Source organism: Periplaneta americana, chromosome 3 (genome assembly GCF_040183065.1).
Source record: "Periplaneta americana isolate PAMFEO1 chromosome 3, P.americana_PAMFEO1_priV1, whole genome shotgun sequence".
NCBI lineage: Eukaryota > Metazoa > Arthropoda > Insecta > Blattodea > Blattidae > Periplaneta > Periplaneta americana.
Genome location: NC_091119.1, coordinates 195,594,065 through 195,621,621, shown reverse-complemented (window position 1 = coordinate 195,621,621; position 27,557 = coordinate 195,594,065). Strand labels below are relative to the sequence as shown.

Sequence of the window (27,557 nt, the reverse complement as noted above, 5' to 3'; positions counted from 1 at the left end):
TTGAAAGGTTGTAAATTTAAATTTCTATATTGTTATTGCGTAGTAGACATAAGACAAATTGTATTATAGACGTCTTAATTTCAATTCTGGAATCCGCCCCTGAGCACGAGTTCTACTCTTTCATGGGGGAGTTAAAGTTTTTGTGTTTATTTATATTTTATGTTATAATTATTAGCAAAATAAATAAATAAATATATATATATGAATAAATAAATAAAAATAAATTACGCTCGAGTGACCAAAATTTATATAAGCACTTGTTTTGACATTGTTAACATGGTGGAAGAAAAAAAATAACTTTTTATTTTCTCCCTCAGAATGTTTGCTTGTTAGTCGCAAATATTTTCCTACGCATCTTATTCTCGGAACAGATCTCTAACACACAAATTATCACAAATGTCAACCCCTATTCATAAACTTCTTCATCCTAAAATATGTTCGTTCGGATGATAATGAAGCCCTATGTTTTCGTTTAGAAGTCACGTATCGTCTAGACCGCCCATGACTACAGGCAAAATTTACATATTATTTTCCTTGAGAATTGAAATGTTTTCTAAAAATTGGTTGAAGAAGTGAAAGTGTGTATATCAAAGGACAAACACTGGGATTCGTGGGAAAACATGTGGCAACGCATTCGGACGTCATGTAATTGCTTCGCACCTGCAGACAGACGAGCTCTGCATCAATGGAACACGGCATTCACGGGTGACTAACAATTCCAGAATCCAGAATCCACGTCGAGAGCGCCGCAGGACTCAGGAACCTGGTATAATTATGGACACAATTAACCTTGAGTTAGTACAACTATCTTCGTACTCGCATTAAATTTCTCGTGTGCGATTCACGTATTTCTCAGATCTCGTTGGAACTTACTACACTTCGCGTTGCACAATGTCGTTAATTGCTGGCTGTGCATCACCTCGCCTTTCGAATAGCTCGCTAGCCTGTATCCTGTTACAGTCGCTTATGGTTCTTGTTCCACGATCTAAATATAAGACTTGCGGCAGAGAGAACTTCGCCTCTGGCCATTCATTTATCAATCCTCTTTTTTTCTCTATAAAACGTGGACATTAGAAATATGAAGTCTCGAGGTCATGGGCATTACCGACGACCGGCCTCAGATACAAACAGTCCATCCTTTCTATTACAGAACAAGGGTTATTATCTTTCCGTTTTATTAACTATTAAGGCTGGTTCACAATAAACCGGGAACGGAAACGGCAACGAGAACGAGAACGGAAATAATGTTAAAATAAATGTATTTCAATGTGAGCGTTCACAATAGTTAATTGTGAATGCTCACATTTGAATACAATTACTTTAACAATATTTCCGTTCTCGTTCTCGTTGTCGTTTCCGTTCCCGGTTTATTGTGAACCAGCCTTTACACGTATACGTAAGTTAATAAAAAGTTAGTGGCAACAGTGCTAGTATTCATCTCCTCTAGCGGTGAACCTGGTGGTATGAGGTGGAGTGGTGTCTGACATGTGTTATCTGTAAGTTATAAATAGTGTTGATCTAAAAATCGCAGAAAAATGACCTATGAAATAAATTTAAGTTATTGAAAATATGACATTACAATTTAAAAAAAGACCAAGATTTTAATAGTAATAATAAAAATATTATTATTATCATTATTATTATTATTACTATTATTATTTACTTATATCTCTTAGAGAACCCTCACATAAGCCCGCTATCGGTTCCTATCGTGAGCAAGATTAATCTATTCTCTATCATCATATCTCACCTCTCTCAAATCCATTTTAATATTATCCTCCCATCTACGTCTCTCGCCAAAGGTCTTTTACCCTCAGGTCTCCCATCTAACACTCTATATGCATTTCTGGATTCACCCATATGTGCTACATGCCCTACCCATCTGAAACGTCTGGATTTAATGTTCCTAATTATGCCAAGCGACGAATAAAATTCATGTCTTCAGTAGGCAGATTTTTTTTTTCGTTGTTGGTAACTCTATAGCATCTATTAGATGCTTTATGGTTGTGCTAACAGATGGAGTTACTTGTCAACAATGTGACGCTGAAACGTGTGTTCAGGTTACTGCCCAGCGACAGTCCTGATGTATTTTTATTTTTGTGATGATTGGTTAATTAATATTAACCCGGCACAACCACACCCAGGGAATTCCTCTTCTTCAAGAAAAATGCACCGAGATCCGAGCCCGGGAATCGAACCCGAGACCTCCTGATCTGGAAGCCAGCATGCTGACCAACAGACCACGGTGGCAGGCAGTAGGCAGATTTGTAATTATATATGCTTATCAATTTATTATTATATTCACTATTATCAATATTACGGGGGAGAATCGGAAAGTTACAAAATGTAAGCACGTTGATTAGTGGACTATATACTTGTGTATGCCACAACGGAAGCCAGCGTGTCTTCCTTCACATTTTATGTCATAATAAACGTCACTCGGCGGTTAGAGCGGCGTCATTAAACATTCAAACGGAAGAGACTTCGATCACGCCTGCCACCAGCACCATTGTGTGTCTATCTTCGTCAAGTTCTAATAACACTATTTCTGGCCAGCCTGCTACGTGCTGCATGACCCCCAAATTGTTTATCAGTTCACACGGCTTATTAAATTTAATCTCTTCATTACCCGTGTCATCAATGCTAGATTTTCAAGTCCTTTCAATTCACAGAGAAAAATAAGCAAATGAGAATCTAAACAGAACACATTCGCTCTTTCGATATCTAGTTTAACGTTAGCGCTCGGGCGAGAATTACGTGAAAACAGGTTAGATATACTCGTACACCATTAGTTGAAGTGATACTTGTTGTGAATAAGATAGAAGGTAACAGTGGGTTCGAATCCCGATCCATTGTTATCTGGTTAAAATATTCCCAACCAACTTTAAGGTGGATGTTAGGTAATTCCATAATAAATTCTCGGATTCATCACGTCAAATATACCGCTATTACGACTCGAGCCATAAATAGAGAATTCATTCCTGTTCACGTAATGATACATCCGAGCGCTAACATCAGTCCAAGCATGATTTTTACCAAATATCTCCAGATCCCTAAATCGTCTTACCACACGCCGATGTTATGTTACATCTTAGTCATCAGCGATACACCTTAACATTCTGAATCTACCTAACGTAACAACAGTCAGTTTGACACAAAAGCTGTAATTCCACTGGTCAACAATGACTTTATTAAATGTACAATGCCGTTTCTTATGTGATGTCATCTACTGATTGCAAAAATGAAGTCAGAATTTTTCTATCACTCGCTATTTTTTTTTTAATTTTAGAAAAATTGATTTATTTTTACTGCTATTTACAGTCCTTAACATATTAATGGAAAGAAAATATTTCAAATATTTTCATTTTATTGCTTTAACAATTGCCCTATAACTTTAGATCACAGCTGCCTGTGAAGTCAGAATTCATAAAAATCAATTTTAGTCCTCATATGACTGTGAGAGTTTGTATTAGTTGTCAGATGAGCTGGAACTTACAATCATGAAACGAGTTTCATAACCCATGTTTTCTTTGTCCTAATTTTAAGTGTGGTAAAAGTATCTTATAAAGGGAAACATACCTCAAAATATTGTGTAGGCCTAAATCACAAACAATTTTTGTTACGTTGGTGGTTAATTAAATTAACTTTGAAAGCACACAGGTGAATTTTGCGACACTAGTTAAGAGAGCTTACGAGTGTTCTTTTGATTGCAAAATAGATGAGGACGGGAACTGGACCCCTGAAATCTGTTGTGCTTTATGTAAGTCTATTAGCCTAACTGGTGGGCTAAAAGGATCTCATCATATGCCTTTTCGAGTTCCAATGATATGCCGGGAACCTGAGGATCATTCAACAGACTGTTGAATCACAGATTAGAAGATTACAGAGAACTTGTCAACGAGCTGACTCAGAACTATAACGTGATGAGGTATCGTGTGTCTCTCAAAATAACTTCTTAGATTCTCGTCTAGTTTTTCTTTGCTCAAAACCATCGAGTAGTGAGCGACGAACATGGGAAGCGTTTTCATCGGGATTTTTCTGAAATAGAAAGGCGCTACCAGAAATAAATGGAGCCAAAATATTCTGTCAGACTACTGATGGACACTCAAAAGAGTTTTTTCTCAAGCGAAGTATAGCCTAAAATCTATTTCACACAAATGTTATGTAAATTAATATAATACAAGGTATCAATACTACAAAAGTCTGAAGTAAATTTCATATAATTACTCAAAAACCCTGGGTGAGAGAACAATTTTGAAAACTTATCTGCAATCAGCACGAAAAATTCTACAAGAATCACCCTTTCTTTATCTTTTAACAAAAAATATGTTAAATTTTGTTGATCAGTGTTCTCAAACGTGCAATATCGCCATATTATTCGTTAGCATAGTCTATTTTTTTTACTGTAAGTTTGACCACTGTTTATCCGAGAAGCATCGAAAAGGAAGGTAAAAAAACAGAAGATGCTGAACATTATATATTAGGAAATGGACTATTTATATGCTGCAAATATGAAATACATTTATTTTATGACCGTTATTTACCTGGAGGAAGTTTTGACTTGAGCATGTCCATAGCGACGACATTGATAATGAGCACCCAGATGGGGCAGTCCAGGAGTTCTGCTTCACCCTTCACGAAGGCCACGGCACTCAGACACTGGCACTCCAGCCGGCGCCTGTCAGGGTAGGCTCGCCGCAACTCTCGATTCACATTCTGTTGGAATTTCTTCATGTCGAATAGCTGCGACAACAGAAAACAAAAATTTAGCTAAAAACAGTACAAAAAAAAAACTTTCTTGCACGATCATGTTTTTTTGTACTTACAGCTATTGTTGTTAGGCTTTGAAACTTAGAATTCCCACACAGAAACTTGTTGCTAGGGAAACCATTCTTCATAACATAAAACTATACTGAAATAGGCCCATTACAGTGCATTTATTGTTACTTAGTTACCATTACAGTGCAGTTTTGCGAAGGCTTTGGAATAATATTGCTCTAAATTTTCAATGCAAAATATTGTATTTCAATTAAAAAAATATGATCGTACAAAAAAAGTTGTACAATACATGTTTGTGAAGTACTTTACAAAATCTCAGAAATTGAAAAACTCGCTCTACTCGATTTTCAAACTTTTCCTCAAATTTTCTAAAAACCACTTCCCAATCTTGTATCGTAATATAGTAGTCTACTGTTACTACGAAATTTTAAAGACTATGTAATAAGAGAGGGCATTAAGGATGGACATTTATGGAATTAGCAAGACATAATATGTAGAATTTATTTATCAGGTTTCAAATTGAGAATTCCAATAGTGTGTTCTTTGGCTTATTCTTCGCCGATTTATCACAAAATATATCTGTCCAAACTATAATAGTTATTGCGCGACAAGACTTTGATCTTCTTGCAATTCCAAGCACTATACATGCTGACTCAGGAAGAATGGACCATGCGTTGATGGGTGACAGTATAGGCGATTCTAAAGTAAATATATAGTAATTATAAACATATATCTTATTCTCAATGATTTCCGAGAAACAGCTATTTGAAAGTAACAGGCATGAGTCTCATTTTCTTCCCCCGCATAATTGCTCATGTTGATGTAGACGCAACCAATGAGACATTAGGTTGTACTATCGCCTTTCATGTAGGCCACTCGCATGTTTCTTAGGCATGGAGAGGTGGAAGGATGAGTCTTACCATTCTGGCTCGCCAACTTCGAGTTTGTGTGATAAGGTTTGTAGCAGTTTACTAAGTACGAGTATATTCTTTGTAGTGAAGTTACAATAAAATTTATCCTGGGCGTTGGATCGGTCGCGGTAATGTCATTTCTTGACCACCGAGATCACCGGTGTTGTAAAATTAGGTGTTTTATTTTATGTTTTATTATTATTGTGTTAAATTGTATTGTGTATTCTTATTGTATTGTGTATAAAATTGTATATGTGTTGTAAATTTTATTATGTATTGTAAATTTTATTGTGTATTGCTTATCATTTTAACTGTGTATTGTTAATATTGTATATACCACTGCCACCGGGTGCTTGCCCACTTGCAGTGTAAATAAATACATACATACATACATCATTAGATTATTGTTTATGGGGTCGGCTAAACAGCAAAGTCTGCAAGCGCAAAGTGGAAACAAGGGAGAAATTGCTTGCCCGCGTTTTAATGCTTGTGATCAATATAAGAAATGTCCGAACCAGCTCAAATTAGCAACACGGCATCTATATAACGTTTTTCCTTTAGAATCACCTATACTATCATTCTCAAAGTATAGCTCCTTCTTCCTGAAACAACCTGTATAGGTCTACGTCCAACTATCTAGGATGCCAAGACAAAATTTCGTGAACGGACAATATCGTACACACATGTACAGAATTCTGACAACTTCATTGCTACTTTAAAATATGAATATAGATTATTTATGTCTACCGATTTTACCTGATTATTATTATTATTATTATTATTATTATTATTATTATTATTATTATTATTATTATTATTATTATTTGATGATGAATCGTAAGCCCTAAACCATCTTTGAACTTCGCACCTAATATAAAGTATGGTATAACCACTGACCACTGGTGACCAGGCTATTGGAACTGCAGAACTATTAATTCTAAAAAAGTTTTATATCCCGGAAGTAGCCAATGGCACATGGATGCAGATGGCATCATCAGCATGGACGAGTTGCGTAACACTTCCACAAAAAGCGATCTAAATACAAAGCGTTAAATGGAGTCCCATCACTGTGCAGACAATGGCAGGCGTCAGGAAGTCGATATTTCTGGAGCGCAAGAAATGATTTACACCGATTAATGCTAACCTTTACCTACAATTTTATTGAAATCTGAGTCACGATTGTAAATACGAATGTAACACAATCCAACACAGATTCGAGCAAGAAGAGAAGAGGTCGTGACTAACAGCATCGCCTACAATAAACTTACAACTTTCGTCTAATTTAACAAGTCCGTTGTAGCCTATGCCTTGTATAGACAAAGATAATGTTTGAATCGCATTTATGTCAGTGACATAAGCCACAACTTTTCTGTAAGATCCTATACTTGATTTCCTCCTTTCGGATTAAAAGACCGCCAATATCAAATTATATTAGGCCTATGCCTAAATGTAATGCATTTCTTTCTTTCTTTCTTAGTTATGTAACAACAGACCAACTAGCAATTTTCTAAAAATGAGATTTCGGTGTATTTTTTTATTGTTTATCTAGCGCCTGAATGAAACGAAAGTGATAATGCTAGCCAAATAAAGGCTGGTTCACAATACACCGGGAATGAAAACAACAACGAGAACGAAAACGAAAATATTGTTTAAATAAATGTATTTAAATGTGAGCATCCACAATTAACGAGAAGCTTGTCGAAGCCCGGGAACGGGAACGTTAAAATTAATTAGGAATGCTCACATTTAAATACACTTATTTTAACAATACTTCCGTTCTCGTTCTCGTTGTCGTTTCCATTCCCGATTTATTGTGAACCAGCCTTAAGTTCAGGGTCCAGCGCCGAAAGTTATCCAGCATTTGCTCTTAAAGGGTTGAGGGAAACCCCCGGAAAAACTTCAACCAGGTAACTTGTACCAACCAGTATTTGAACCCGTGCCCGCTCGTCACGATCAGGCATGTTAACCGTTACTCCACAGCGATGGACTATATTTCGGTGTGACTGCAGGCAAATAGTTGAAACTATCTTAAAAATACCTGAATGCATGGTTTCTTATTTTCCACCCTCAAGTCTGATTAGTGTAATATATAGCTAGTCGGCGATGTATGCAATGAAGTGGGAAAGGAACTGGCCAACTACCCCATTATCTCCTGGCCTAGTTGCCTCAAAAGTTGTGCCTTCTTGGTATCACTTGTGAGATTCAGATCTGTCTTCGGACAGTTGACTAAACAACAACATATTGAGTTTCAGTTCTTGCTCACTTCCTCTTCCTCTATTTTTTTCAGCGACAACAGACCAAAACTAGTTTTTTTTTGAAAATCAAGCTTTTAGTTATAACCCCCGTGAAGCTAATTTCAATAATTTCGAGGGAAAAACTGCTCCGGAGCCGGGCATCGAACCCGGGACCCCCAGTTAAACGCACCAACGCTCCAGTAACTGAGCTACCCGGGAACTCTACCAGACACCGATCCAATTTTTCCCTCTATATCCACAGACCTCAAAGTGGGCTGACAACCGTCAAGCAACCAACATTGAGTGCACACTAACTCTGTGTGACTTAAATTGTGGTTTTCTGTTAACGAACAGTGACGTATACGAGTATTGTAAAAATGAAGCTTTCAGGTATAACTCCCTGTGAAGCTAATTTGAATAATTTCGAGGGAAAAACTGCTCCGGGGACGGGCATCGAACCCGGGACCCTCAGTTAAACGCACCAACGCTCCAGCAACCGAGCCACCCGAGAACTCTACCAGACACCGATCCAATTTTTCCCTCTATATCCACAGACCTCAAAGTGGGCTGACAACCGTCAAGCAACCAACATTGAGTGCACACTAACTCTGTGTGACTTAAATTGTGGTTTTCTGTTAACGAACAGTGACGTATACGAGTATTATAAAAATCAAGCTTTCAGTTATAACTCCCTGTGAAGCTAATTTGAATAATTTCGAGGGAAAACTGCTCACTAGTTTCTTTTTATCGCAAAACTTACATCATAATTACTATAATGGTAAATATTGCCTTGTTTGGTATTGAAATTATTTTCTTCCATGCTCAGAGTCAGTTGAAATTGAACAAAATTGATACTATCGGTTTATAATTTTCTTAATTCGAACTAAATACATCAATATCTCTTTAAAAAAGAATTGTTTTTTTTTTCTGGTTGGTCCGTTGTTCCATAACTCTGTTCACTTAGAACTAATTCCGTTTCCTTATTTTTTCTATATTCTTAATTTCCTTTGTGTATCCATCACTCTCCTATCTCCATGAAGACATAATACTATATCCTTCGTTTCTTGTATTTTTCTCTGCACGAATGCAGACAGTAGCATCAAGAACTAGATTTCTGTAACAAAACAAAGTAAAAAAAATCTTAGCGATATCACCTGCAATACGTGTTCTCAATTCAAATAATCTACACTACTTTAGATACATCCCTTCTCATTTTTTCAACTGCTATTTTTCTGTTTCGACTTCTGCTTTACATTTTTAATTTATTTCTTCTTTGCTTCCTCTTTTCTGATCGCTTTTCTGTTTTATTATTACGTCTTCTATTCTTCCTCTTTTGATATATACTCGTATATTTATTTCCTTATATAGATTATAGGTAGTTAACTAATATACGTGAAAAAGATTTGGAAAATGGATGGAATACCTAGCTAAAAATGTTCATGTAAATATGTAATTAATTTCGTTTTTTTATTAACTACAGGTACTTTTATATGGTTTAGTTCTTATATTAGTGGGTCATGTTCATTTAATTATTAATCCTTGTAAAAAAAAAAAAAAGAGAATGTACTCATTACTATGTGAATTTTTAACGGAACATTTAAATGTTTTATAATTTCATTGTAAATTTCTGTACAGATATACGTTAGATGAATCCCGGACATTTTCCCGAATTCGCATTCCTGAACATCCATTTTTCCGAATAGCATTTTTCCCGAATACAAAATTCTCGATTCCACATTTCCGATTTTTTATTTCTAATTTCCCGAAATTCCATTTTCCCGAATACAAAATTCCCGAATCCACATTCCCGAATTTTTTATTTCCATTTTCCCGATAATACAGTAGGCTAGTGTATATTACCACACAAATGTATTTAATATAATTATGGTACGACTATAATTAATTACACGTTTCCTTTACAAAGTCAAACAATGTCCAAGTGCCCTCATGTAATCGAGGTGCTGTTATCGGCTGCATAGGTATGATAATCCTGCACGATAATTCGTATTCGTGTTTGAAGTTGTAGCCGCTCTCTCTGAGGCTGGCCCATTCAGTATTTGCAGGTTGTTAGGAGGTCCAGAAGTAATCGCCCACAAAGAACATTCTTTGGAACGTTCTTTTGCACAATCCCAGTATATATTTCCTCCAACCGAACTCTTGCTCTTTAAAAACACGTAATTTTCAAGCTAAAGCTTTTTTACCTCCTCGCGCTGAAGTTCTAATTGTAGCTTCATCTCCCATGTTTCTCATAACATAGATTTAATAAATTTGTTTGATTAAATGTAGTTTTTATAATTTTTTTCTTTTCTGGCAACATCTAATGATTGTAAGTTCATGTCTTTTACTTTTCGGGAATTTCTCGCATAATATATTCGGAAAACTGAATATTAAATGAAATTCGAGACCGTGGCTTCGGGAAAGGAGCATTCGAGAAAAGGCAGCTTCGAGAAAACGTCCATTCGGGAATGCGGATTCGAGAAAATGGATGGGAACGACTGTAGATTATATATTCAATAAAGAAAAAAAGGAAAGACAATAATTAATAATACAACTCTTAAATTACATTTAATTAACTCCATTCTCAAACATATTCAAAATTAGATAAGAATCAATTGCTTAGCAATAAAAATAACACAATAAGAGCCAACTGATAGCATAAACGTTTCACGGAATTACACGGATCCTATGAATCCCCAGTCATTTTTTTTAGTTCTTGTTTTTCATTCCTTATTTCTTAAGCATGTCTTAGTTTCAATGACAGATACATTCTTCTGTAAAAATCTACTTAAAATCCTATTCATAAGATTAAATGAGATGTCTTATGCAGTAAGTTCTTCCAAACAATGCTTCTGATTTTAAATCCACTTCATTTCATTATATAATCAAAGAACGAATGATAAATTCTAGAAAATAAAACAAGTATTTCGTATTTTGCCACTTGAATGGTGTTTACCACTCAGCACAACATCAAAATGTTAGTTGTGGCTGGAAATAGACATGTCAGATGTCTCAAGCATTTATTTTAGCATTTAATATCTTCAGTGCCGTTTTATGGTTATACAAGCAAGAAGCTTTAAGTCATTAATTTTTATTTGGCTATATTTCAGTCTTGTGTGCAGTTATTCCAGTTATTTAAAATTGTGAAAACAATTTCCTGACGTGACGCAATATTAAACTGTAAAACAATTTGCTTTAAACTCTTTCAATGAGACTTCCTTATAAGGAAACACAGAGCAAATTGGTGACATTATTAGGAAGTGATTCAGCGTATTTATTTATCTAAGATCACGAAGAAGATGCGTCCACTCATTACACGTGGAAGAAAGATTATGCAATCACGTGATTAGAGTCTGAGAAGAAATTAAGAGCACCTCTCCAACCGTTCGTAGAATTAATCCGTCTGTTGTGTCCACGAAGAGAAAGTTAAGGGAAAAAATGCTCCTGTTCTTACATATTGAGGAATATTCCCAGGGAACACAAAGCATTTTGCCTTCACTATCATTACATTGTTCTTCTGTTGTGTTTTGTTTGAATTTCTGGAACATGATATTCGAACATAACTAATGTTTTGAGTGAGGCCTTGCTCAACATGAGCGAAATTTCAGTTCAGAGAAGAGAGACCACGAATACAGTTTTGTATCTTCAAAACAAAAGAAGAAAGCGACGTGTAGCATTATCCTTGAACTTTTGGAAACAAAAGATCTGTAGCTGATGATAATAGTAATATACGTTACAAGAGCGGTATGTTGACGTTTTCACGGTCGAGGAAAAGATTGAAAAAGCGAAACGTAGTTGAGCTTTTTTAATTTCCGAGAACATGGAAACAAACATACCGCTCGTGTATCGTACATTATTTTGTGCGAAGATCGTTTATTACATACCTGAAAGACGAATTTCTAATTAGTTGCAATGAAATCTCCATCTTGGTTTCTGTTTAATGACGGCAACTTCGGAAAACCAAAATATCTTGTTGCTATAGAATGTTTTCTGTGTTTACTATACTCCAGTAGGCCGTGATATACGTCTGTCTTTTTTCTCCCCAGTCTATAAATGCGAACTTAACACAAATGGTAAGGTTATGTAATGATTTATTTTTCATTTTAATATTTTAACAATATTATTTATATCACATATTGCAGTAATAACATCCGCATCTGGAATCTTGTTGATTTTTTCACGGCTTCCTTAATGTTACTTGTATCAGGAATGCAATAAGTTTCGTGGAGTAGTAGACTTTACTTAATTTTTGCAAATATTTAAAAACAATAATTAACATTGCAATTTAGGTGAAATTGCAGTGGTAAGTTTCCAATTTATAATTATTACTATGTTAAACGTGTCTAAAAATAATATGTTAAAAGCCTAAAGCAGTAAAATGAATGTCGCGCTTAAGCGGTAAGAAGAGGGAAATTGTTATGTGTGTTACGTTGGGAATACTGAATGTGGTATTTCACACTTACCGCGTATTGGTTCTGTGCGGAAAACAAGAAAATACCCACGATCTCGCACAAAATATAATTCCACGATTTTCATTTTACAGCAGATATAGATACGTTTTAATTCAATTTTCCGTAAAATTAAACACATTATCTTTCTTTTGCAGCTTTTCGTGAAAAATATAACATTTTGCGAACTTACAAATGAAAAGAAAGTAATTAAAAATAATTATTTCACTTATGTAACGTAATCCTACTTTGTACTAATGAAATACAAAGCAATCTTGAATTTCAACAAATGATAGCTGTATATCGCTGGAATTTTATCGTTTTCGATTTATCACATCTAAGTGCATTTATTTTCTCAGTGTGGCCAGCTCTGTTTTCCCGTAAATCGCTCAGCAAAAATCGATTAATCGCATAACGATTCTAATATATAATTCAAAACGTTTTGGATACACAAAAACTAATCAATGCATATACCCTTAAACCATACCTACAGATTAATGAAGAGTATAATTCTGTCATATTTATTTGAGAAATTCTGCTTCCACATCATCATCATCATCATCATCATCATCATCATCATCATCATCATCATCATCAATTTATTGTGCCCAAAGAAAATGCAGCTCCTTCATTAGCTTTAATAATTCTCTTTTTAATAATTTTGTTCATTTTGTTCATTTAAATAACAGAAGTTAAAAATAACTAATTGCTGAGCAAATAATTTCTCATTTCATTACTAGCCTATGTATTCCAAAGGTAAAAAATACATGATTTGAGATTAGAAAAATGTACTGTTAACAGTTATGAAAAAAAGACAAACGCCTCAATTGGCATCACTGAGTGAATCGATTTGTAGTAATCGATCTTCAGCTATTCCATGGTTACAAATGATATCGCAATGTCTGACTACACATCCATAACTGTGAATTTGAAGTTTTTGTACCTTATTAATATTCTCTAACTCATTTTATGGATATATTATATTTATTTCCATTTTATCTGTGAAATAATCTTAATAAATAACGGAGCGGAGATCCGTTTCTGAATTTATCAGTAATCTCACATTACTTGCGTGAGCTCTCTGCTCTCTTCATTTCTTGCTTAGTTAAGCGTCAAATTTTACGTAAGTAACTTGGAAGCTCCAAAGGATCTAGAGATTGATAGAGAATCTCACATTGTCTCATGATATTACTTCTGACAATTTTTACAAAATAATACAATTTATATATTACTTTTCCTTGTACAAAGTATAAAGTAAAAGTAACGATCAAACTATATTTCAAGATTTTAACTTGTCCACAAATAAATCAGGAATAATGGACATAAAATGTAATAATTTCTCTTAAAATATAATGGGTTTTATTTAAAAATACAAAATAGTGATTTAATCAACAATCGACCCAACCAATTCTCTCACAACTTTTTTTTACGTAAAATTAGGTGGTACATCAAATAGAATAGACAGTATGTCTCCAAAAATGTTCTATCTGAAAAAAAACTGACTGCCTTTTTTTTTTTAGATAATTATGCGTCCAATCGAAATTTTCAGAATTATTATAAGAAAATCTCTTACCCTACTTCATTGTAAATCAAATTCTGCCGCTTTCAAATCTGTACGTAGTTACTGTAACCAAAAATATATCTCGCTATTTCATATCAACACATGTCATTAAAGAATAAAGTCTCAAGTAGGTACACATTTAATCAAAATAAATACATTATCTCCATTGTAGCATGCCATCCCTTAGAATTGCAATGATTTATGGTATACGTGGTACAGTCATTAAGTTTTAAGACTTGACGCCTGGAGGGTAGGCTCCCACAAGAATCTGGATGTATCACAAGATGCCGCATAACACGGCGTACATTTAAAAAGAACCACATCCCCCGTCAAAATAGTCTCCGTTGGCCGTTATGCACGTTTGCCAACGTTGGTATAGCTGCTGGAAGCACCGTTGAAAGATGTTGGCAGGAAGGTCCCGTATGGCTTCTTTTGTGGCAGTCATGACCTCTTCGGAAGAATGAAATCTACGCCCACGTAGAGTTGCTTTCATGCGAGGAAAGAGAAAAAAATCTCATGGTGCGAGATCAGGTGAGTACGGAGGGTGTGGAAGAACTGTCACATGTTGTCTTGCAAGTTCCTCTTGGACAAGGACAAAGCGATGTGCAGGGGCGTTGTCATGTAGCAACAGCCAATTCTTTGTACGCCATAGCTCAGGTCGCTTACGGCGAATTGAATCTCGTAAACGGCCAAGGATCTCTTTGTAGCGGGTTTTGTTCACAGTTGCACCTTCTGGGATGAATTCCATGTGAACAATTCCATTTGAATCAAAAAACAGTTCAAACATCACCTTGCCTTTTGACCTGTCTTGTCGCGGTTTTTTCTGTCGTGGTGATAACGGCGTTTTCCAGGTGGCGGATTGTCATTTCAGTTGCGGATCGTAAAGGAAAAACCAAGTATCGTCTCCAGTTATTATCCGGTTGAGAAACGTCGGATCATCATCAGCACTACTGATGAGGTCACCACAAATCGTCATGCGATCATCACGTTGGTCTTGCGACAGGATTCGTGGCACACTGTGCTGGGTAACACGAGACATGTTCAGGTCATCAGACAGAATTTTGTAGCAAGTACCATGGCTGACCCCTACTGTTGCTGCGATATCGTCTACCGATTGGGAGCGGTTAGCACGCACCAACGTTGCAACTTCTTGGATCTTGCGTTCAGTTCGAATTGTTTGTGGCCGACCAGTACGCACATCATCTTCCAAACTGTCTCTTCCTTGCAAAAAACGTCGGTGCCACCTAAACACAACACTGCGACTCACTGCGTCCTCACCGTAAACTTGCTGCATCATTTGAAACGTTTCGGCAGCAGTTTTGCCTAATTTCTGGTAGAACTTGATGGTTTCCCGTTGCAATCACCGTCACAACAAAGACCGTAGTTCTGCTTACAGTGCATGGACTCAACTGTTTCTTGTTGGGTCGAGAGACTAACTGACAAGGTATCATACCATGGCGCCACGTATGCGCTATAGTGCACCACAACGCCACTATGCGCTCAGTATTAGAACTTAATGACTGTACCACGTATAACTAAGTAGTGATATTAATAGAATGTTGGTATTAACTTGAATCGTTCACTCCTAGGACCGGAAGTCTTCTGTGAATTCACAACAGAGCGGCACTCACCTTGACTGGTTTTTCCATCTCTAAGGCGCAGTTGGGTAATTTGAGGACGTCGTTTCCTATACTTGTCTCCTCTACAGTGCTCGTGCTCTTTACGTAGACGTTGCATTTTGAGACTCGCTTTACTAGAATGTTGCCTTGGTCGTCCATTTTAACTTTTACTCCCTGTGAAGGAAAAAAGAACACGAAATTAAACATTTTTCATGATATTTATCAAACCAATCCTAAAATAAAAACGTTATAGTTTATATTACATATGGCAGACAAATAAATTTTGGAAGACTTGCACTTCTATGGTATGTTACTATTTTTTCTCATCTCTGTTCCCATATCTAAATTAATTTATGCAAGTCTACAACTACCTTGATAAAGATTCCACAAATTATTGATTACATAAATGCACGTTTTAATTAGTTTTATGTTTGAGATCATTTTTAGAAAACATTCTCAAATAAAATTTTGGTGGTAACACAGTCTATTATATACAGTCGCGAAGGTCAATACGTAGTAATTATGCAAACATTAGGTAGTTGCTCACCACTAGGATCGCTAATATCGCCTCATTACAGACAATGCAAAATAGTACCGTCACAGTCTATTGTTTCTAGCACCCTCAAAACTCAAGCTTCGTGACTGTATATAGTAGACTGTGGTGATCATTTAGAGATAATCTCTCATCAATAAATGTTTATACGATAGATCTGGCCGTGTGCAAAGAAAAGTTGAAGATAAACTCTGTGGCCGGGAGGAAAAAGGTCTTAAGTAAAAATTTTATACTTCTCAGGAGAGCAGTAGAAGATTGAAATTGTTGCCAATTATGGAGTTTTTTTAATTAAGAGGTTTTTCCTGGATATTATTTGTTTATATTTCTTATAAAATAGGTAATGTTGTTCATTTAACAATTTTCTTCATTATTTCCAAAAATAGCCGCACTTAAGCTCTTTTAAGACTAGAATCCAAACTGAGTGGAAGGAACTATTTAAACATAAGATCTTTTTTATGTCAAAATAAATGAGAAATGTAAATTATTAGGAATGCAAAATGGGTCTTAAACAATTATAGGACTGTTTACCCTGGTACTTAAAGTTTTAAAAGGAAAGGGCATCAGTATGTGATAAAATGGCTAAAATAAAAGTTAGACCTTTTTAATAGGAAAGCATGGAAAGTAAACATGCGATGGTTTGAAAGGAATAAAGTATTAAATATTCTTAAATCCTTTAGTCTGAGTGTGCTCCATTCAAAATGTACTCAGGACATTTGATAACGCTCTACAAATCCAGTCAGGAGTCTTATTTGACTTTAGCCGTTTTACCAGATTATAGAGAATTGTTTCCGCTTTCAGGATATATAAAAATCTCATTTTCACAAAAAACTGACTTAAGACCTTTTTCCTTCCGCCACAGAACTGTTTTGAAACTGTAAGTCTACTCACATGTCCTATGTGTCGCTTGATTTCGTCTGTTTTCGGATCTCTCATTGGATTGTCGAAACCACAGAGCCCGATCCTGAAACAAACAGAAAAGCATTAAGTCATCGTATTCATAATTAATTCCTGTTAGTTTAAAGCAATTACAAGGATTAAAAATAAGTTGCTACACTAAATTATCTTCATTCTTTTCCCCATTATAGAGTAGAATTACTTTGTTAGGCTAGTTACTTGTGCCTGGTTACAGAGGATTGCTCTCTATGCCCTTATTGGACATCTTAAACTTCGACGGTCTCTTAGTTAACTGTTTGAACACTTTTAATTTCTGGGATTCCACCGTCTTTAAATCATGCAAATATTCTTCCGAACTTTTCATTATAGTTTCTACTTCCCGTGTTCATATTAAATATTACTTAGAGTAAAAGTATTAATTATATTACCGGTTGTTCTGTATGGTTGTGAAGCTTGGACTCTCACTCTGAGAGAGGAACATAGGTTAAGGGTGTTTGAGAATAAGGTGCTTAGGAAAATATTTGGGGCTAAGCGGGATGAAGTTACAGGAGAATGGAGAAAGTTACACAACACAGAACTGCACGCATTGTATTCTTCACCTGACATAATTAGGAACATTAAATCCAGACGTTTGAGATGGGCAGGGCATGTAGCACGTATGGGCGAATCCAGAAATGCATATAGAGTGTTAGTTGGGAGACCGGAGGGAAAAAGACCTTTGGGGAGGCCGAGACGTAGATGGGAGGATAATATTAAAATGGATTTGAGGGAGGTGGGATATGATGATAGAGACTGGATTAATCTTGCACAGGATAGGGACCAATGGCGGGTTTATGTGAGGGCGGCAATGAACCTTCGGGTTCCTTAAAAGCCATTTGTAAGTAAGTAAAAGTATTAGTTTATTCGAACATCACAAGGTTCCCATGTGATATAGTACTAAAAGAATATTACCAGAGATTTTGAACTGCAAGGTGAATGATCATTTGTGGAATACCAAAGTGCTACAAAGCATCATTTTATTTCGGGCTGGCAATAAGTACATACCTACACTATGAGTTGCACATTCTTTTGCATCCCTGAATATTTTGTTTATTTTTCAAAAATCTTGAAGAGGTTAAATGATTAATTCGACCAAATATAAGTTACATGATGCCATTAAAGAAACGAAGTTATTACTAGTATTTCCTTAATGAACAAGGTTACAAGAAATATATATCTACAGTATTAATTTCACATTGTATTTAAGCAATTTTTGTTTGAAACAATTTTTCATTTCGCTCCAAAGAAAAATATTATTTTGGGTACAGCTGGCTCTATTACCAGCAAAATTATGAATGATATTTTTCCATTTTCCATTATCAGAAATCTCTTATATCTTCATCCTGATTATATCTGTCGTAATTAATTTAAAACGGAGTAATATAGAACCAGGACAAATAATTCTCTTGTATTCATCTTAGTTCATAATGAAGGATATTCCTTATATGCAATTTATTTATTAATTAAATGTATTTCATTAATTAAATGTATTTAATAAATTAATTAAACGTGTTTAATTAATTGATTAAACGTATTTAATTAATTAAAAGTAATTAATTAAATAATTAAACGTAATTTATTTATTTATTTATTTATTCTGGCAGCGTTAAGGCCATGAGGCCCTTTCTGCCACACTACCAGAAGTGAAATATCGATGGCTAAGAAGTGAGACCTCATATATGTAGGCCTAAATTTGCAGGTGACTAAAAATATGTATGAAAAATTAATTTTTCTCAAAAGAGACAATTTTTTTACATAGGCCTATGTTACTGCTTTGCAAGAATTTGTACTCGAGGACAAAATATTAGTTAAATGTCCAATTTTGTGCACATAATAATAACGTAGTTAATCTAAATAATAATAATAATATGTATTTAAACTAAATTACTATTTTTGTAGATATGAGGTATCACTTCTTAGCTGCCGATATGCATAAAATAATAATAAAAGTAGTAATATTAATAGTAAAAGGCCTACTTAAATATAAATTCTACTACATGAAATCAAAGGTTTCACTTCTTGGCTCTACAGAAGCCAAACTTATAATTTTTTCTAACCTCGCTCGGAATTGAACCCGCGTAACTTGCGCCCGAAACAAAGCACATCAGCCACTACATCACCGAAGTGAACAAAAGAAAGTATACAATGTTCACACTATGTGTTCACCTTGAATATTCACTTGGAACTTGATGTTTCAGCACTGAAGTGTATAGTGGCACATGCCATGCATTTCCCTGCGTTCTAGAAGCCTGTCTAATGAATAGAGATAGAGGAAGAGCAGTCTTTCATATTGTAATGCGCTCGTATTAGAAATGATGCGGGAGGATTTAATACAAAGGCAGGGAAGCTGCAATTGTAGGCAAGCCCGGCTTACCTAAGACCTGAATAGAAAGAAGCAAGGAAAGCGGTAATCATAGGAGCGGAGACGGCAATGGATGATGATTTATTATTCCAAGATGATGAACTTATCGTGGTCAGCAGTGCTCTTGGTTAACAAGGTATTCCGACAGTTCTATTACCAGCACAACCACCCATGAAATTCCCACTTCCTACGTGTGGCTGGAACGAATCAAAATAGCGATGATCTTCAAGAATCCATTCGTCAGGAAGAATAAAAGTGTGGACTTCGGTTCCTGAGCAGTGACAATGAGGCACTAATGACCAAACATGAACAATTGAAGGTCGCGATGTCAGTATGTCGCCGCCATTTAGTGGAACAATGAGAAGATGGCGGTCGTGCGCATTGAACTGTGTAACGCAGGGTGGAGGCCGCCATCGACCTTCTGGTGACATTCGACGATGACGGATACAGCGGCTTCCCGCTCGTCGGTCTTAAGAGACTGCAGATAATCGGATGTAGGTAATGGCCTGTAATATCATCCGTGTTGTCAGTCAATGAGCAACACGCGATTTCCCACATCGGAAAGTACGCTCGTTTCGGTAGAACGCCCTTTGCTAAACCGCTAAAGGCTGGTTCACAATAAACCGGTAACGAGAATCGGAACGAAAACGAAGACGGTAAAATTGTTAAAATGTGTACATTTAAATGTGAGCATTCACAGTTAACGAAAAGCTTGCCGGAGCCCGGGATCGGGAACGGAGAGTTGGCCAAGTTTCAACTTTGGCGTTCACGTTTCCGATCACAGCCCACTAGATTCATTCCATTGCCATCTAAAAGCTATTTTGTCGTCCTATATATTTTGTGGCAAGAAGACCGTGACATAACCTATGCATTATTTTGTTCTGTGCTGTGCATCATGGAGCAAGTTTTATTTGATGAGATTTTAATATTGAGTGTTGAGGAAAATCCTCACGTTTATGATAAGTGGCGCGCCTCGTATAAAGATGAGAAAATGAAGGAGAATACGTGGCTTTCAATAGCTGCGTCTTTGAACAGCGATCGGAAGCGAATCATATTTTATTACTGTATTGGTTGTATTACACACTACATAGCCTATTCATGCTTCAATTCAATAACTACTGTTGTGTTCATTTTTGTTCTATTACAAATGTTTCTTCTCTAATTATTTTACGTTATGGTAGATTTAAAATAGGTCGTGATAATATAGATGCATGGACGTATTTATAGTACCGTACCTAATGAAATGTTTCAGTTGAAATTTCGAAGTTGGTTAACTTGTGTTTATGTTGGCTGCCTTGTACTCATGAGAGAACGCCATTGGTCAATTATACACAAATAACATCAGAATGCGTAATATCGACTTTACATATCGTTATTGACATGCATATCGATATGCATAGTCGTCTACGTTCTCGGTTTATTGTGAATCAAAAATGTTCATATTCACGTCCTCTGCTTCTAGTTTTCATTCTGGTTCTCGTTCCCGGTTTATTGTGAACCAGCCTTTAGGCCCAATAAATGTTACTCCCTCCGTTCCAAATTATGGTATAGTAACAAATAAAATAAGTTTGATTATTGCGCATGCGCGCACGAAATGTTTTGTGGTGTGGTATTCTGTTCAGTATGAAGGGACTATCAGACATGCAGTTGTGAATGTTTGTAGTCTTCTGCATCAAACTATAATATTTAAATAGTCCATTATGAACAGAAATTAAATGGACATCTACTGTGGTGTTCCTGTTGCAGAAAATGTAATACCAGCCCAGTCAATTTTGAATAGAACATCTAAGGCTCAACAGTCGTACAAAACGGGTTATAATTTATTGCCGTTTTTATGTTAATTTTTCTCTCTCAAAACAATATTTGTTTTTTCTTTTATTAATTTTACATCACACAGAATGAAATGTACCTAATTTTTATGAATTTCATGTTGAAGATATACCGATAAGCTGTCACAATTTGACTATAATTATGTGTGTGTATTCCGCCTTTGCTTATCATACAATATGAATGAATTAATTAGTCATATTTTCTCATTAACGTTTTCGGTACGTAAATTGTACCATCTTCAGATGTTTGTATATGATGCTAATTGTTAACCAAGCCTATGGGTGCATGTATCTGGACTGAAATGATCAGTGTTTTTGTGCATGCTGTGCGATGTCGGTGAAGTGTTGTCATGATTACATAAATGATTACCTTAACTCTTATATACTATTTGCTGGTACAACACTTTATCAAACTTAAATTAGAATGTTTCAGTCATTATTTAAAAAACACTATTTAAAAACACTGTTTAAAAAACTGTTTAAAACTATTTAAAAGCACATAGTTTTTACATCACTTTAACTATGTGAAGTATGTGATCACTTATTGTGTGGTGTTTGCCGGTGTGAAGTTAAATGAGGCACTTGTGGTGATCTTGTTATTTAGCGTTGAGCTGGACGCAATATCGTAACATGGCTATGTTTTCTAAAAGTGATGTTGAGACACTTCTATTAAGTTGATGGCATTACTGTGATTTGTGATTTACATCTATGGACACAAATCACAGTAATGCCATCAACTTAATAGAAGTGTCTCAACATCACTTTTAGAAAACATAGCCATGTTACGATATTGCGTCCAGCTCAACGCTAAATAACAAGATCACCACAAGTGCCTCATTTAACTTCACACCGGCAAACACCACACAATAAGTGATCACATACTTCACATAGTTAAAGTGATGTAAAAACTATGTGCTTTTAAATAGTTTTAAACAGTTTTTAAACAGTGTTTTTAAATAGTGTTTTTTAAATAATGACTGAAACATTCTAATTTAAGTTTGATAAAGTGTTGTACCAGCAAATAGTATATAAGAGTTAAGGTAATCATTTATGTAATCATGACAACACTTCACCGACATCGCACAGCATGCACAAAAACACTGATCATTTCAGTCCAGATACATGCACCCATAGGCTTGGTTAACAATTAGCATCATATACAAACATCTGAAGATGGTACAATTTACGTACCGAAAACGTTAATGAGAAAATATGACTAATTAATTCATTCATATTGTATGATAAGCAAAGGCGGAATACACACACATAATTATAGTCTAATTTTTATGTTTTTCTTGTGTTAATTTATCATGTAAATAAGTATCTAGAAGATGCATTGAAGTTGCATTAGGCTATATTACTGAGAACTTTAAACAAAAATGTATACCATATTTTGGAACAGAATTAATTACATATTCCTATACCATATTTTGGAACAGATGGTGTAATAACTATAGGTTATTTTTAACTGAATATTAGGGAATATTGGAGGTTAGTTTCTACATATGTTGTACAGACTTAAAGACGTGTAAACTAGGTTTAGTATTAACTGATATTTGCAATAAAATATGTCGCAACAGCTCGAAACATGAATACAATTCGTATATAAAGCCAGTTGATTTTCAACTGTTTCGCCAATGACAGAGGAAACATGATTATCAACGCCTACTGAATATGCGTTTTCATGCGTATGCGGAAGACCATGGAAATTAGATTCAGAGCATGATTTTTTTTTTGTGTTGTAACTGAGGACGACGTAGTCTTTGCTGAAGTTCTTCCACTACAAATTTTGGTAACCGAAACGTCATTTTAAATTGCCATCGATTTAATGATAGAAAACTGTAAATAAATAGGTACCGTATATTCATTTGTAATATAACTTAACCTAGAAACAAATAACAAATGAAGGGTACACGGGAATAACGATGAAGGTCCATTTTAGAAAGTTTCGAGAAAAACGAATTTTAAAGTTTAAGCACTTAATATTTTGTTATGTGTGTATTTAATAGAAATTGACGTAGTGGAATGTCAAGAACGATTATTTCTTATTACTAGCTAGACCACATGATAGTACTTCCTTTTCACTATAAGATAGCATTATTAACTCAATTTCGATTTTTGATGGACCTTGATCTTTTTTCCCGTGTACCCTCCAAATGTGTTTGTAATGTTATTTGACCACAATCGGAGTTTAAAAATTAGCAGATCTTTCCAAATAACTGCAAATAAACTTCATCCGCCACTTTACTTATAAGGAGAAACTTTTCCCTCCTTTTCTTTCGGAATTAAGTTATGTTCTATAAACTTCAATTAACATGATTAACTTGAGAATATTCTTCAGTTATATTTAACTGAAAGTTAAGACGAAATAACTATAGTTTATATTTATATAACCAAAAATTCGTAGTTCAGTATAACTGAAGATTAAATTTGATATCTTAATCTGAGTTTTCACCTCTGATTGAGGTTCTGGCTGATATGTACTGTATATCTATTATTAGGTAGTACACCTCACTTCACAATATGTGTCAGAGGAAGAACAATTTGTTTGTATGCATCTGAAGTCTGATTAGTGTAATATGTAACTAGTCACCGATGTATGTAATGGAGGGGGAAAGGAACTGACCACCCTACCCCATTATCTCTTCCTTTGCCTAAACGGGGAATCGAACCACTGATCGCTTCAAATGAAGTGCATACGCTAGCCACAGAGGTAAGGCGGCAGAATGTGACCTAATAATAATAATAATAATAATAATAATAATAATAATAATAATAATAATAATAATAATAATAATAAATCTCAACTACGACATTAAAAGATATTCTGATGAAAAATGCATAGATCTGACGTATGAATGTTCGGAAAACAAGCGCTATCTTAAATTTACTTCAATGTGATCTTTGCGATAAGGAAAGTGCCAGGATCTGAAGACAAAAGCATTGCAATATTTATGACAGGTTGATCGAAACGAATCAGATCGCAGATAAATCGTAGTAATTACACGACAAAACGGTTTCGCTGCACCAGTGAATCTCTGGTAACGAGGAAGTATGGAGATTAATCGATTCTTCGTGACCGCAATCAATAGATACAGGAAGGAAAAGTCTCAACTTCCACGGTTCGAACCGAGTCATGACCGCGGTAATGAATTTATTTCTCTTCGTGGAGGTTCTTGGCCTCTTTACTCGGGTTCCATTTCGACCAGGTCAAGGAACCGACTTCTGGGGAAACTGAGATGCAGTCAATATTTAATTTCCATGACGTATCGAGCTTCATCATCCCAACAAACTCATTCCAATTGAAACATTATCCTTATTCTTATTATCTTCTCGATTTCCCATCATTCACTCTGTCATGTTGGTCGTCCTGCGCAGTCTACCAGATATCGCACCTTGGCGCTGGACTTGCGGTTCTCGTATTCAAATCCGGCAGAAGGCGATGGATTTTAAAAGTGCGATAAAGTCCTCAGCATGGCTCTGTCCGAAAGGGAAGTAAAATTGGGGGCCCTTAGACGTACATTTAGGCCTAAGGCACTTGAAGGAATCCTGTCCCTATAGCGGACTTCGGGCAAAATTCGTCGGCCATTTCTCACCATCTTCAATCAATAACTTCTGAAATCCAAAGCATCGTTAAATAAATTACTACTTAATCACATAAGCTACATTCTACATCCTGTCTACATCATTCTCATCGACTTCATCATTATTCTAATCTACATGATCCTCATCGAAGTCATCATCTTAATTGAATTCATAATCAATCTTGTCGATTTCATCATCATCCTTGTCGATATTATCCTCGTCGACTTCATCATAGTCTCCGTCGGCTTCATTATCATCTTTGACTAATCATCCTCATCGACGTCATCATCCTAATCGAATTCATAATCAATCTTGTTGATTTCATCATCATCCTCGTCGACTTCATCATAGTCCCCGTCGGCTTCATTATCATCTTTGACTAATCATCCTCATCGAATTCATGATCAATCTCGTTAACTTCATAAATATCATCCTCGTCGACTTTATCACCATTCTCATAGAATTTATCATCAACCTCATTGACTTCATCATCATCATCATCATTATCATCGTCGAATTCATAATCAATCTCATCGACTTTATCATTACTTACGTAGGCTTCATCATCTTTATTGTCTATGATCCTCACCGACATCATCATTCTCATGGAATTCATTATCAATCTCGTCGACTTCATAATATCCTGGTCGAAATTATGATCAATCTCGTCAATCCACCATTATGATTTATTTTCGCAGATTTCATCAACCTCGTCGACTTCATTATCCTCGCACATCATCATCCTCATATCAACATCGTCTTCTTCATTGCAATCATGATCCTCTTCGGTATTTTCATCTTCATTGCTATCCCCGTATTCAACATCATCATATTCATCATCCACTTTATCACCCTAGTCTTCATCATCCTCACCGTCATCTTCATTCACGTCACCATCATTATCATCCCTGTCTTCATCTTTAACCTTCTTATCTCCTTTATTATCCATCTCATCTTCATGATATTATTTATAGTCTTCAACATTCTACTTATATTCTTCTTCACCCTTACTTATCTTCTTTAACATTTTCCTTATATTCATATTCTTCAACTTTTTGCTTATATTCTTCCTCATCCTCATCTTCTACATAATGCTTCTTATCTTCATATCCCTCTTCACAGTCATCATGTTCCTGATCTTCATCATCCTCTTTATCATTTCCCATCATTTCCCCCCTTTATCTTCATCATTTCCCCCTCTTTATCTTCATCATTACCCTCTTCTTTAATTACTATCACCACCTTCACTATTATCTTTGTCTTCATCCTTATTGTTATTGTTATATTTTGTTTCTCATGGTTCTATCTTCACTATTCCTTTATTCATCCGTTCCTCCTTATCATCATCATCATCATCATCATAGCTAGGCGGAGTCCTGTATCTTTCAGCTGCGTAGTTCACTAGATATGCATATTTATTTTTTCTATTTCTGTATATTTGCTTAATAGGTTGGAAATTCGCCTAATTTTCATTCAAGAATTTGTATAAATTTAATTTTATTAAGGATTCTAAGCACAAAATAACTTGTGATGGAGATATTGTTATTTTTCAGCGTTTTCAAATGTACAGTTTCACAATTCTGTATTTTATGCAGTACGTAGATAGACGGGTCACATAATATATCCTAGTCAGGATGAAACTATTTTATAAAACAGAAGATATATCCGTTTAAATGGATGTTTAAAGGCTTCACTTTATCTACATTATAAATATAACACATTAACTTAAGACGTCGAAAGCCATTCATTTTCTCCAACGATGTCCCTGTCAATTAAAAAGTTTAAACTATGAATTCATCTCTCTCAGTTTAAAATTTGTTTCTTATGATAAGTTTTAATATACAGTACAGTAAGATTAGGTTAAGACATATTGGTTCAAATGTAAATAGTGCAAGATAAAGTCTACGTGAACAACATTCCGAGTTGGCAACAAGAGATCTTTGTGCAATACAATGTTTGTACAACCTTACTTTTTTATTTAACGTGGACAACCCTGATCACACCATACCAGACTGATCGCAACCAGACGTTTTCATTGTACAAAGGACAACCAGCAGCCGCCATTTGCAGTGATCTGGTTTTAATAAAAACAAGAACTCGGTGATAGATTTATGATAATTAACATTCGATTTTCTTTGAAACTGGACGGCCTTCGTTTTCTTGGCACAAAAGAGTAACGGTTGTCAGGCTGCGTCTGTCCATCGAGGTCCAGCTGCCGCGAATTCCATGACAGAGCAGAAGGTTAACACATAACGGTCGTAACACACGCAACAGTCCGGCAGTGAAACTCGAGTAATGGCCAAAAGTCCTGACCATCGCGAAAAATTCAGACGTACAGTACGCTCTGATTACACTGTGTGTGATAGTACCATTAATATATTATGAGAAACGTGACTACTCATACAGGAAGATAAGAGCCGAACTCAGGTTCCTTTCAAATGCGACTGGCTGTAAGATAAGGAAGAGCATTCCAAGTTAGGAAATCTTGAACGTTTTATTCAAAATAGGTAAATAAACTCAATGGAAGTTGTTAGAACATCTTAGAAAATGAAACAGAAATTGACCTGAAGGAAATGCGAATTATTTACCGAAGGAAACGTTGCAGAAATCTGAGAGAAATTAAGTAGTGCAAAAATCACACTGACACATCGTACCTAATCATTACCGTCTTCAACGTAATCATCATCGTCTTCATCGTGAGCATCACCTTTTTTGTCATCGTAAACATCACCGTCTTAGTCATCGT

General features: G+C 35.5%; 1 protein-coding gene across 4 annotated transcripts in view; it reads right to left on the bottom strand.

Moving 5' to 3' along the window:
* Positions 1–27,557, bottom strand: part of exp (expansion) — a 541,237-nt gene that overhangs the window by 63,468 nt on the left and 450,212 nt on the right. For all 4 annotated transcript variants that reach the window (XM_069822437.1, XM_069822438.1, XM_069822436.1 and 1 more), the window contains exons 4-6: positions 16,991–17,063; positions 15,562–15,723; positions 4,545–4,743 (exon numbers count right to left, since the gene is read on the bottom strand). In XM_069822437.1, the coding sequence (XP_069678538.1) occupies positions 4,545–4,743; positions 15,562–15,723; positions 16,991–17,063 (434 nt within the window). The remainder of the gene's footprint in view (positions 1–4,544; positions 4,744–15,561; positions 15,724–16,990; positions 17,064–27,557) is intronic.